Source organism: Peromyscus eremicus, chromosome 4 (genome assembly GCF_949786415.1).
Source record: "Peromyscus eremicus chromosome 4, PerEre_H2_v1, whole genome shotgun sequence".
NCBI lineage: Eukaryota > Metazoa > Chordata > Mammalia > Rodentia > Cricetidae > Peromyscus > Peromyscus eremicus.
Genome location: NC_081419.1, coordinates 147,665,496 through 147,678,692, shown reverse-complemented (window position 1 = coordinate 147,678,692; position 13,197 = coordinate 147,665,496). Strand labels below are relative to the sequence as shown.

Sequence of the window (13,197 nt, the reverse complement as noted above, 5' to 3'; positions counted from 1 at the left end):
GCATAATTTTTAATTAGTGGGTAAACAGTAAATACTGAACGGCAGTAAAGTGGACAGCACTGTTAATTAAAAATCCATGGTTGATAAAAATCAATTTGGTCTTTGCATTCAGGTCCCTGCAAAGAGTTGTATGACCCAGCCATGGCCCCATCTGCCAGCAGTGGTTCATCTAGTTAAGACTTTCCTGCAGGGAGAGAAAGAAAGCGGAGAGAAGAAAGAAAAGAAAATGGAGGTCTGTCCCAAAGCAGTAAGGGGCAACATCATGAGACTATTTGTAACTATTAAGTTGAGTTGGTTGTTGATTTTTTTCTTTAAACAACCTTTACATTGAGGCTATGGGAAGGCAGCATGGCTGGGCCTTGGGGCTTCTTAAAGACAGTCTCCACCGTGCTGGGCTCTGTGTGTGTGTTCGTGTTCTGAAGACAAAGAGGCTTGACTGTATCTCACAGTCTCCTAACATAATTAAATCCTAATTTCTCACAGAAAAACAACATAAACGAAAACACACTTAGGGGGAAATAACATCTGAGGCTTCTTGACAGAGCGTGACATCTCTTCTCGGTGCCTTCAGGGAGGGGGCATGGAACAAAATGATGGCTTCCTTCCCAACAGAGAGAACATCTCTTCAAGAACCAGAGATTCATGGAGACAACGACACTCTAATTTTCAGAGCCCATGTGCTGTTTCACTGTGAAATGTAAGCTTCATTTCCCAACCAGGCAAATAAGGTTGACTCCTCCTGCTTCCTCTTTGCTTCCATCTGCTCACCAAATCAACACTTTGCGGCAGGTTTCATTGACACTGGTGATGTTCAAATTAACCTGCAAAATTGAATCCAGGGAATCCAGCAGCTTCGGACCACAACGGTGGCTCAGAAACACCAGAATGTGTTCAGGTTGACAGCTTAGGAGAATCTGTCTCAGTTCAGGATGCATGGGCTCAATGTGGATATCCATGCACCCACCATAGGGACCTGGCTCAGGTTTCTTTGTCTTACTGACATTGTGCCAGATTAATTCTGAAAAACTCACCTTCTATCTTGCAAGTTTTCCATCAGCCTTGCTTCCCCAGTGACAGTGTGTCCATGATAAGACTCCTTGCCCTGGTTAGCTATTGTATTCTTTTTCTCCTACTTGTCTGACCATAATCAACAGATTCATTGACCAATGGGTCCAAGGGCCACATTCAGATCTTCACTCAGTCACTCTTCACATGTGTGTCCTATACATGTATGTCCACACACACTCTGTGTCTCCATATCAGTTCCCATTGTCCTCGGTGGTGACCCAAAGGAGCAATAGTCAGAATCTGGGCACTCTAGGTGCTAGCTCATGCTTTTCTTGATGAATGCCACAAACCCATGGAGCTGAGCCACCAAGCCACAACCAACTCCTAGGGTGGCTGCAAAGATTGCAGGATATACTAAAAAGCCACTTGTGTCCCTTACTTGACTGATGACACCATCATCACCAGCTACACCACTCATCTAGTCACAGAGTCCACAGGGACTCTGGATGTGACTCCAGATGCCAGGAATGTAAGTTTTCCTGAGAGAATGCTGGGCATAGAGAGCTTGGGGTCTAAGTGTGTCCAGATAGAGCTCCAAGAGGCAAAGTGGAGTTCCCGTGGCCTCCCGTCAAGCCCAGTGGGAACCTGTGAGCAGGCAGTGGGGAAGGGATGGGAATATGCCGTGGGAGAGTTTCTCCACTCCATCCATAGGCTTCCCTGGAGGCCCTGGCTGGCCAGAGCTCTCTGAGCCCCTCCTGACCCACTTTGGCCCCAAGCTCAGTGGGAAGGGCTGGGTTGGCAAGCCTGAAGTAGTGGCTGGCAGCCAGGGTCAGGAGCCACCATGAGGACAGTCACTGCCGTAAAACTTGGACGCTGTTCACACTAGAATCCTGTGGTCTGGGCTGTGTCAGCTGTCCTTCTGAGTGGGGTAACAGCGCTGATGGGATTACAGTTCCTTAGCAGCTGAAAGTTTTGCTACTCAATTCTGAGCAGCAGCTGAGAGCTGAAGGGAGCTGTCCCACGCCCTTGCCATCCTATCCTGGGCTTAGGGAAGAGGGCCAGACAGGATGTGATCTATGTGGCTGGTCTCCGGCTCAGGCTCTAGGCATCCACCATACACTCAGTGAGCATTGGCTGAGTGCTAACTATGCTAGACTCTGGGATGTGCCCATGTGTAGCAGGAATCTTAAAAGGTCTTATTAATAAATTCAAACCTGTGCCAGGTATTGGGGTGAGCACTGAAAGATCAGAGAGACAGAACAAGACACAGCTAACCTCACCTGGCCAACTTCTCAGCTGATCTTGTTTCCTCAGACTGGAAGCCTCTGTGTCCTCATATCCCAATGGCTCTCAGCTGAACTGCTGCTCGAAAGCCTGAAGCTTAACCAGCCAAATGCTTCTAGTTCCCGGTCCTCATGCCTTATATACCTTTCTGCTTTCTGCCTCACTCCCTGGGATTAAAGGCTCGCTTTCTGAGATTAAAGGTGTGAGTCACCATGCTTGGCTGTATCCTTGAACAGATGGATTTCTGCCTCTGGAATGCTAGGATTAAAGGCATGTGCTACCACTGCCTATCCTAAGTATATAGAGGCTTTTCTGTTCTCTGACCCCAGATAGGTTTATTAGGGTACACAATATTTTGGGGAACCACCACACCCATGTACAGAGGAGGGGACAGTGGCAAGACTGCTGTATGCAGTCCACAAGCATCTGGGTGTTCTGGGGCCTAGGGTGAGCTGTGTAGCCTGCCTGAGGCCCTGACATGAGGAGAGCAGGTGGGCCAGGCAGTATGCATGAAGCCTGTGGATCTCTGACTGGGTTCTTTCTCCTTTGTAGCTAACATCATAGAAACAGCTGGGATTACAGGAGATGGCCATCTACACTGGGAGCCCCAATGTCAGCAGCCAGTGCCTAATGGTATGCCCATCACTATTGTCCTGCCCCCACACATCAGTGGGTCCTGGATCTCCACTGGGTAAGACTCCCCTAAGCTCCCAACCATGCACTGCTAGGCTGGGAGACGTCTCCCTCAGAGTCCCAGCATGGATCTCTATGAAGTTGGGATAATGATCCCAGTTCCCCAGAGGCTGCTTGCCAAACACAGGGCTTGCTTTCTCCCCTCTGGAGGTAGTATTTGGAGCAAGGAACTGTCAAGCATCATGTCCAACAAACACGGTTAAGCTGAATGATACACAGGTGGGAACCCGTGACACAGACACTCAGGCTTCCCTCTTGCGAGCTGGTGCACAGGGTGCGCAGTAGGACACGGGCTAAACAGGCAAACAGGGAAGTGTGTAATGTAGATTTGGCATGGTATTGAACTGCGCTACAAAGCAATATATGTCCTGGCAAGTTCCTGGAGATGGTGGCATCTGGTTGAGAGAAGTTCCCATTCTGAGATCCACAGGAAGGCACACTGGTACAAAGAAGACAAGAAGTGACCAGCCAGCCAGAGTCTGAGTTCCCACCCAGCTCTCCGAACCTTGCAGGCACACTCATCTTATTGCAGGGGTTGCTCTGTGCCCCTCATCCTTGGCAGCCATCAGGTTACTCCTCCTCCCGGAGTGGGAGCCGAGGGGAAGCTGTGGCTCCCCTCACTTAGCCCCTCAGGTCTGCTCCTCAGCCCATTCCGTTCTGGGGTCAAGGACTGAACTTTCCATGTCCTCCACGTACCTCCTGAGCTCATGGAGAAATCTGCTTGCCAAACATCTGCTAGCGCTTTGGGTGCCGGGAGGGGGCAGGGCGCAAGTTTTCAAAATTGTTTCTAGCACTTTTCCCAGGCTCTGGGGCTGCAGCCCTACTTCATTCAGTCCAACTGGGACCTAGGCTGCTCCTGGCAGGGTCACCGAGTGCACAGAGGGGGACGCTGAGCTCTGCTGCTCCTGCCTCCAACAACAACATCTGGAGCAATTCTAAGAAACTTCCAGAACTTTCTTCCTAGAAAGTTCCCACTGTACTTGTTGCTTTCTGAGAGGAGTGTAGAAAAGGGTCAATAGTCTGGGACTGTGAGACAACACTCTGCATGCCCTAGGAAAGTCGTTTTGTCCTGCAGGCCCCGTCTGAGGTCTTCGGGTGTGCAGGCAGCCGCTCCTTCCTCACTGTAGCTGTGGCCTGGCCTATTAGCCACTTGCTGTTTTTCTTCAGACCAACTTACTTTTATTTACTTAAACACATTCATGCATTTTTACAGCCTTATTGGGGTATAATTGGCATACAGTAAACAGCACACATTTATAGTGTAATATAATTATTTTTTAAAGATGCCTAACATAGCTCTGGATGCAGAGAACAGCCACTTGCCATAAATAAGAAGTAACTGTGAAGAGACTCAGTGGAACAAAACCACATAATTGGGTTCTCTCTAGATTCATGACCCATCTCAGGCTCAGCGTCTGCTCTCTCTGGGAGAAATGGGAGCTGAGGCTTAAGACTCATTAGCTCTCAGCCAAGGCTTTCTCCTTCATGTTAGCAGAAAGCCTGGAGAAAAAAAGGGAGCTCTTTCTGCTTGGATGAGAGCCACCTAAGAACAGAATACATATTAAGGTGGCAATCCAGGTGGGCACGAGGGAATGAGGGGCATCCCCCACCACACACCACAGTGAGCCCTCAACAGGGATCTTCTACCCTTGGCCATGGCTGTGAGGCCAGGAGTCACTCCTTTCCCTTCTGTACAGCCTCTAGACCTGTTTACATTGTTAACAGACTAGATCCTGGAGGCCAGGTCAGCTGACCACCTCTATGTGTGCACGTGCATGCATGTGTGCGTGCGTGCGTGCGTGCGTGCGTGCGTGTGTGTATGGAGGTAGATGTAGGTGACTTCCACAATTCCTCAATTGTTCTCCACCTTAGTTTTTTAAGGTAGAGTCTCTCACTGAGACCTGGGAATCTCCATCAATCCCTAGAAATCCTCCAGTCTCTACCTCCCCAGAGCTAGGATTACAGGCACATACCACAACTACTTTTTATTGTTTGGACACTGGAGATCAAACTCAGAGGGCATCACACTTGTGTGGCAAACACTTTACCCACTGAGCTATCTCCCCAGTCTTGCTAGGGTGCAGTCATTCTCCCTGATGGCAATGCTGAGTGCCTGAAACAGAACCCTGATCTGCCTTCAACCCACAAAGTATGTATTGTCCAACCCCTTTATGGAAGTATTTCACTAGTATATGAGTAAACCAGGGAAAGAAAGCAGCTCACTGAAGGGGAGACCCTTGAGAGAGGTCCCTCTGTGCTCCTTCTACCCAACTTCATTCAATAAGAAGTCCAGGACAGAACAAGTCATCCCTGGAACTCAATGCGGAACAGGCCAGGGTTCCTAGGAAGCTAAGAGTACACTGAGTGGTAGATGGTGGCAACAGTCCAGTTAGGACCATGAGGTTGACCAGGAGAACTGGAGAGCTTTTATGCAGATCATAAGACTGAGAAGGCCCCCAGCTGGGGAAACAGGCTATGGGGCCCAGGCCTGAGTGAAGGAGGCTGGAGACATGGGAGCCCAGTTCAGAGGGAAGGGGACACCCAGGTAGGTTTTCATTTCTCTGTTCAAAACCCATCTCCTCCCAGCAGCTGTGAGGTACGTCCGGGACCAGAATTCCTCACCCGCTCCTACACCTTCTATTCCAACCGTCTATTCCGAGCCTACCAGTTCTACTACAGGGACCCCTCCTGCCAGGAGCCTGCCCACTCACTCCTCATCAAGGGCAAAGTTCGTCTGCGCCGGGCCTCCTGGATCACTCAGGGTGCCACCGAGGCTGACTACCATCTTCACAAGGTGGGCATAGTCTTCCACAGCCACCATGCCCTGCTTGACACTGCCAGGCGCCTCAACCAGACCCAGGCTGGCCAGGATTGTACAGGACAGCTGCCCCTAGACCGGGCCTGGCTGCCAGGGACACTGTATGAGCTGCTGAGTTCCCAGGTACCAGGTGACTGCCTGGCTGCACTAGGCTTCAGCATGAATGAACTCAGTCTGCTGCGCCTGCAGCGTCACATGCAACAACAGCCTGGGGTAGCACCCCATCTAGTCAAGGAGCTGTTCCTTGGGGATGTCCACACCGACTGGACAGAGAGGCAGCACTACCGACCCACTGGCTACCAGTGCCCCCTGCAAAGTGTCCTGGTGAGTATGGGCCCCTCTGGGTGTGTTCTGGTGTCCAGCTCAGCAGGTCCTTTAGAATCTGGTCCTGCTAAGGGTCTCTGCACTATTCTTCTTACTGCCCTCACCTCTGATCAGCTAACCTCAGGACATTAGCACATTCTATTACTTCTGCTTGAGCCATCTTTTCTCAGCTTTTGCAAGGCTAGATGGCATTTTGTAGAGAATGACATGATTCACCCTCCCTGGCCCAGTCATTCTCAGCATGCATCTTTTAGGTTTGGTCTTCATGATTTTTGCAAGACCTCATACCTGTCCCTGCATGGCACAATGGCTCCAGCTGTTTTCCCCTCCTTGGTTCTCAGTTTACCTAGTCCTTCTAGCCACTCCCTACTCTACACATCGCCCAACACCCAGCATATGCTGCTGTTAGGGAGCCCGCCTGTTACCTCCTCCCTTGGGCTCTAAGCACTCCATCAGGAGAGGTCTGTGGCATCAGCCAACATGGGGTCTGGCATCTGGCTAAAGGCAGCATAATGTTGGCACATGCACTGGGAACACTCTGCTGGGACTGAGAGTACCCTCTTAATGACATCCTTCAGGAGCCCAGGGGGCTCCCTGGTGACCAGGGAACAAACCACTGATGCATGTGTGCACACGTGCTGATGTTATAGTGTGCTGCATCCAACTCCACAAACATTAAGGAGTTGGTATAATGAGCACAGGAGGCATTGCACATGGGTACTCACTCTCACTGTTTTGGGGTTGCTTAGTGAAAACAAAGGACTCTGAGTTAAGGCCTCTGTGGACATGTGGGTCCAGGGTGAGGCCCGTGGTCCTCACTTCTAACATGTGCCCTGGTGGTCTGTGAGCTGTTCCCCAGAGTAAGGAGGCTCTAGCTACAGCGAACTGCCCCTCCATGAGATTCCAAAGTGACCATCATGGAACTCAAGTGTAAAGGAAGCCAGCATACTATCCTACACTATAAAAGGTGGGGCTGGTGGACTTTTGGTGCTGAGACCCTGTCTGGTAGCTGGTAACGCCTGAGAACACCGCCTCAGAAAAAATGTTGAGAAAAAAAAATTGAAGACATTTATGTCTTGAAGGCATTGGCTGTAAGTGGAAGCCAACCCCACTAACATAGTCTAAAGATGCAAAGCTGTGATGGGATAGCTGAGAACAGGGACTCTTTCTTCATCCTCAGGTCTAAGCAGTGATAAGCGCAAACAATGTTCCCAGTGTCTGGGACACTGACAGCAGGACACAGGTGACACACAGGGACATACGGTGATGCTGGGACTTGCTGCTCACTGTAAATGGAGATGAAAGCGGGCTAGGACTCTAGTCCTAGTTAGGAACTGCTGGCCAGTGAACCCCTTATTTATTTCCTGATAGTCAAGCTGAGCACAGTAGCTCCCCTCTGTAACCCTGGCACTTTGGGATCAAAGGCAAGGAGACTGCTTTGAATTTGAGGCCAGTCTCAAAAACCAACAAAACAATAAAGAACAAAAAAAGAAATCGAGAGTGGGAGGAATAAGTTCCACCATCTTTACCAAATAATATCTGAACCTTGGGCCACTCTCCCATCATGTAGCATATATTGAGTGCCTACTGTGTACTGTACACTCAAGCAAAGCCAAACAGGACAATTTCTGATCTCTGGTAGCAACTGCTTGCCAGAATCACCAAGGGGTGAGAGCTAGACCATGCACATCTGCCCACCTTACACTTTTCAACCCCAAACCCAGGATCTAGGAGGAAGAGAAGGAACATGTCAAGGTTCTCCTGAGAAGGGTCTTTTTTTTGTTTCGCTTTTTGAGACAGGGTCTCTCTGTGTAGCTCTGGCTGTCCTGGAACTCGCTCTATTGACCAGGCTGGCATCAAACTCACAGAGATCTGCCTGCTTCTGCCTCCCGAGTGCAGGGATTAAAGGTATGCACCATCACTGCCCAGGCAGGCCCGGCTCCTCAGGGTTCTTTTCAAATGACCTCAAAATCAATCCCTTTTGACAACTGTCAATGATGCTCAGGACTTAATCCTGAGGAGGAAGGCACACAAGGTGAGTTGATTACAGCCCCCACCTCCTTGTTCCAAGGAACACCATGAGGGCTGACAGAATCCTATTTCCTGGGCTGAATTCAGGGGCCTTCCTTCCCTTCCTGCCACCCTGCCAGCCCTGGTGGCCTACACAGGCTGGAAAAGTGATTGAGAAACAAGACACATAGAAACATGTCATTGCAGACCAGCACCAGATGCAGACATTAAATTAAAGGTCTGCTCAGCAACTCCCCTCTTGGGGAGGGGGAGGAAGATCGTTTGAGAGAAGGAAATGCTACAGTCAAATCCCCAAACAGCGCCTCACTCTCCTTACATTCTGCTCTTGGGGGCCTGAGCCTTGCCTGAGACCAAAACCAGATGGTAAACACGAACATTTTTAGAAGTTAATTTAAAACCAATTTGATCCCCAAATTTATTGCCTGGATATAGAATATTAATCAATCAGTCCATTCTCTACCACAGTCATCCGGGCAGGCATCACCTCTGGGGCTTAATTAGAAATTGGTACGTGCCGTAGGAGAAATGGCTGGTGAAGCTGGCAATGTGAGGCTGGGGGCTTTGTCTATTAACACATGGGCCTCTGGCCCCTGTTGAGGACATCCTGGAGGCGTTTGATGGGGACAAGAGCTTTGTGTCACCTCCTTTAACTGTTCCTGAGTAGGAAATGCCTTTTCTGTCCCCTCAACTACCTTCAAAGCTCTGCTATGCCCCAAACCACTTGCCCCAAATGACCAGCCAGCTCCTGCAATGTCCCTCTGCACGGGGATCATGCACGTGTGAAGCCATGAGTGTGTCTCTGTGTGTGTGGCAGAAAAGAGCCACTCTGGGACTATTTCAATGCTGTGCATTTGGTCCTGTCAATACACATTAGTGTGAGCATAGTTCAGAATGTGGGTTAAAAGGCCTAAATTAGAGGGAACTCTTATCAGCCGGCCTCCCAATTACTGACACTCCAGCTAACTGCCATCGCTTCCTCCATCACAAACAAGTCTGCCGCCATTTACCAGTGTTTCAAAGTGCCTTCGAGTCCTCCAGGTCAGAATCCCCCAAACAGCTAGGCATGATAGTGCTTGCCTGTCATCTGAGCCCTTTGGAAGCTGAGGCAAAAAGGATGGCCTGGAGTTTGAACCGAGCCTCGGCTATATAGCATGACTCTCTCTCTCTCAAAATAATAATGATAATAAGAATAATATCCAGAAATAAAACATGATATAGGGTCACGTGTTATAGAAATAGAAGTTCGGCTTCCTCACAGGAATACATATTAATAGTAAGAGCTTTGAAAGTGTGACAATCCAAACAAAAGAAAAAAATTCCCTCCCCCTTGCCTTTTCTGCTTGGGCCTCAGTCCCCAAGTTTCCCTCAGGAACAGCGGGAACAGGGCTGATTGCCTGCTCTCAGGCCAGCACTGAGAAGTGGTATTCCAAGGCCTTCATATCTGCAAAGAGGACTCTGTTAACTCCAGGCAGCAGCTCCCTTTAAGGAAAGGAGGAGAAGAGGGAAGGGAAGAGAGAAGGGAGGCAGGGGAGAGGGGGGTCTGTGCCTGGTTCTTTTCTGGCCTCTACTAAATTTTTTCACTCCAAAATGTAGACCAATTAGATTTCATGTCTGTTTGCTGTTGTTGGGTTTTAGTCTGCTTAGCAGAGCAGAATCTGGGATAACTTCAAACAATCCAAAGCAAGAGGAAAGCGGTGCATACCCTGGGGCAGCAGAGGGGTCCTGCAAACCCCAGGGCTCCAGTGCAGCTGGTTTTGTTTGGTACAGTAATGCCGGAGGCTGGGCAGGCTGGTCCATGCTCATAATCCCAGCACTTCAGGGACGTAGAAGAAGGAGAATCAGGAGCACAAGTTCTGTCCAAGTTAAAAAGCAAGTTCAAGGTTCGCTTGGGCTACATAGAAGAAATTTATCTCATAAAAGGCCTGGGTGGTACAGGGCTGGGGAGAAGCTCACTGGTTCATGCAACTGCAGAGCCAGGCCAAGGGTTGGAATCTGGAACCCCAGATGTAGCTAAAATGCTGGGCGGGTGTGGCAGCGTGCTGTAATTCCAGCATTCAGAAAGCAAAGCCAAGAGAAGCCCAAGGCTATCTGGCTAGGAAGATGAGTCCTACTGACAAGCTTGGGTTCAACTGAGAGACTCTGCCTCATAGAACACAGTGGAGAGTAGCAAGAGGAAGACTCCCTTTGTCAACCTCCAGCCTCCACATGTGCCTGCGTACACAGGAGCACACCTCCACGCCCCTCTACAACCCCCCAACCACCACACACACACACACACACACACACACACACACACACACACACACACACACACGCAAAACAAAAATAACCACGGCAGCCTTGGCCCTCCCCCTTGCAGTGAGGCTTTGGGACAAGCTCTGTAGGGCTGTGTTCAACCATGGACAACTGTGGCAGGCCACCTGGCCTTTTGAGTTTCACTGTCCTTGAGTTGCAGGAGGGGGTTCAACATAGACCCCAGCACGTGAGGAAGCTGCAAAAGTAAAGGGATAGTGGTGGTGAGCCGGAAGGCAAACTGCGCAGGACTTCTTCTAAATCTGGGGACCTAAGACCCAATGAAACTTCAGCCCATTTCTCATTCATTCAACAAGTGTGTGTTTGCTGGGAGCCTAGGGTTGGGAGAGGTCAGGGCTGCTGCCTAGAAAGTTTTTGCCACTTCCAGCCTAATGCAGAAGGGAAGAGGGAGGGAGGGAGGGGTGTCTATGAGGAGGTGACAGGACAGGTCTTGAGTCTGCTTTATAAGTTGAAGCCTTGATTAGACTTCCTCAGGACATGTGCAGAGGCTGGGCGGGGGGTGTCTTTCCTTCTAAGTCCAAGGACATCAAGGAGGCCCACCTGCTAGAGGGTAGCAGGGCAAAGCGAACCGAGCAACCGGGAAGGAGGGCTCACCTGGCTAATCATGAGGTCCAGTCGCAGGTCTGGCTCTGCTAGTGCCTGACCACTCTGTTTCAACTTTGGCAGCACCACACTTGGCCCTGCCTGGCCTGCAGCCTCATTGCCTGCTCTGATGAGCACCACCCACCTGTGCTGCCCTCCCGGCCATCGCTGCCACTGCACCTGGGTGGCCACTGGGTCAGCCTGGGCTGCGAGGCCAGGCCTGCTGTGCTGTTCCTCACTCGGCTCTTCACCTTTGACGACCACAGACGCTCCTGGGAAGGACACTACCGCCATTTCTCGGATCCTGCTTGCCGTCAGCCCACTTTCACCGTGTTTGCCGCAGGCCACTACTCCAGAGGCACCCCATCCCCACGGGTCCACGGTGGTACTGAGCTGATGTTTGAGGTTACACGGGCCCATGTGGCCCCCATGGACCAGGTTACTACAGCCATACTCAACTTCTCCAAGCCAAGCAGCTGTGGAGGCCCAGGGGTATGGTCAGTAGGCACTGAGAGGGATGTCACAGCCACCAACGGGTGCCTACCACTGGGCATCAGGCTCCCACATATAGAGTATGAGCTGTTCAAAATGGAACAAGATGCCCGGGGGCAGAGCCTGCTCTTCATTGGGCAGAGGCCCACAGATGGGTCCAGTCCGGACACTCCTGAGAAACGCCCCACCTCCTTCCAGGCACCCCTGGTGCTCTGCAAGAGGCAGGCCCAAGGGGCCCCTAGTCCCTCACTGCACAGGCCTCCAATGCAGAATCCCCCCATTGGGTGGGCACCATATCTTCCTGTCATCCCTCTCCCCATACTCCTCCTCATTCAAGGACTGCCCCCCTTTGAATGGCTATGACATCAGTCTTTGACTTCCAGGTGGCCCCTTGGACACTGTGTGGCCCTGCAGATCCCCACCTGGCTCTGTGCTGTCTTGGGAAGAAAACAGCCCTTCTCCACTGCTCTGTCTTGGATGGACATCGGCCCTGCTGCCTCTGGCTCAGCCTGTATCCCACAGGGCTCAACAGCACTGCAAAGCCAGGGGTCCCAGACCACAGGTCTGGATGTGGCCGCAAACGTGTTGTTTCTAAAACCCTTCTGCTGGTTTTAATCATTGGGGTTGGTGTTGATGTACTCGCTCTTCCTTGCCTGGGGTGTTGAGACAGAGGACATCCTATGATGGTGCCCAAGGATGCTTCCTGCCGCTTGGCCAGGTTCTGGGTTGTGGTGTAGAGATCATTAATTTGAATTTAGCAATACAAACTCAGCCAGGGCATGAATTAAAGATGCCACTTGGGGCTTTCAGTACTTCTCAGCTCTCTGGCAGAGGGCTTGTCTCTCTGGGGGCAGCCGGCTTTCTTGAGTTCTGCCTGTTGGCATCTTTGGGCATCTGCTTATGCTTCTGTAAGTCAGACCTCAAGCTGGCAACACAGCACATGGATAAATCCGGTCCTCCAGGGCCACAGAGCACGAAAAGAGGGCTCGATCTGAGCTGAGACCTTGGCCTTTCCCTGCAGGCTGTGGCCTCTAAGTCTCCCGCGCCCACGCATAGTGCCTGCAAGCTTAGAGCTAGCCAAGCAGGGCGCAGTCCACGGAGGAAAGTGCATTTCTGCCTTTGGAAACTAATTAATACTAATGATAGCTACAGTACGATGTGCTCTGTAATTAGCCCCGAATATTCTTCCAGACTCCGCTGCTGTCAACAGACCAGGACGGGGAGGCCAGGCCCACCAGGCTACATAGCAACATCTGGAGGCAGGACCCAGCAAGCCTGGCCTCCCCAAGTCCCCACACTGTGACGCTAATACGTCGAGTTCTCATCTGCTCAGGGGGGCTGTCATCACGGTAGGGACCCTGCTCATAGGCCTAGGGCTTCATCTGCACACTGAGAGATTAACTGGTATCCTGATGAGCTCAAGGGTTTTCAGGACTGTGAGCAACTTGTTCCTAGCCCCTTCCTCCCCCTCCCACGGTGCCTCTTATCACAGATCTTGAGCAATCCTATATGAAGCTAATGATGCATACAGAGGAAAGCCCTTGGCCTCCCTGAGACTGTGTGGGGTTCAATCAGTCCAAGGAGATTGCTCTAACTTATTATCTATTCTTCTCAAAAAAAAAAAAAAAAAAAAGGCACCAAGTTAATATTCT

General features: G+C 50.9%; 1 protein-coding gene across 2 annotated transcripts in view; it reads left to right on the top strand.

Moving 5' to 3' along the window:
* Apcdd1l (APC down-regulated 1 like) overlaps positions 1-11,979 on the top strand; it is a 61,228-nt gene extending 49,249 nt beyond the window's left edge. Inside the window, exons 2-4 of one of the 2 annotated variants that reach the window (XM_059262022.1) lie at positions 2,845-2,983; positions 5,575-6,127; positions 11,138-11,979. In XM_059262022.1, the coding sequence (XP_059118005.1) occupies positions 2,845-2,983; positions 5,575-6,127; positions 11,138-11,908 (1,463 nt within the window). In that variant the 3' untranslated portion in view covers positions 11,909-11,979. Of the gene's footprint in view, positions 1-2,844; positions 2,984-5,571; positions 6,128-11,137 lie in introns of both variants that reach the window. The other variant, XM_059262021.1, reaches the window with a different exon arrangement.
* Positions 11,980-13,197: the final 1,218 nt, after the last annotated feature.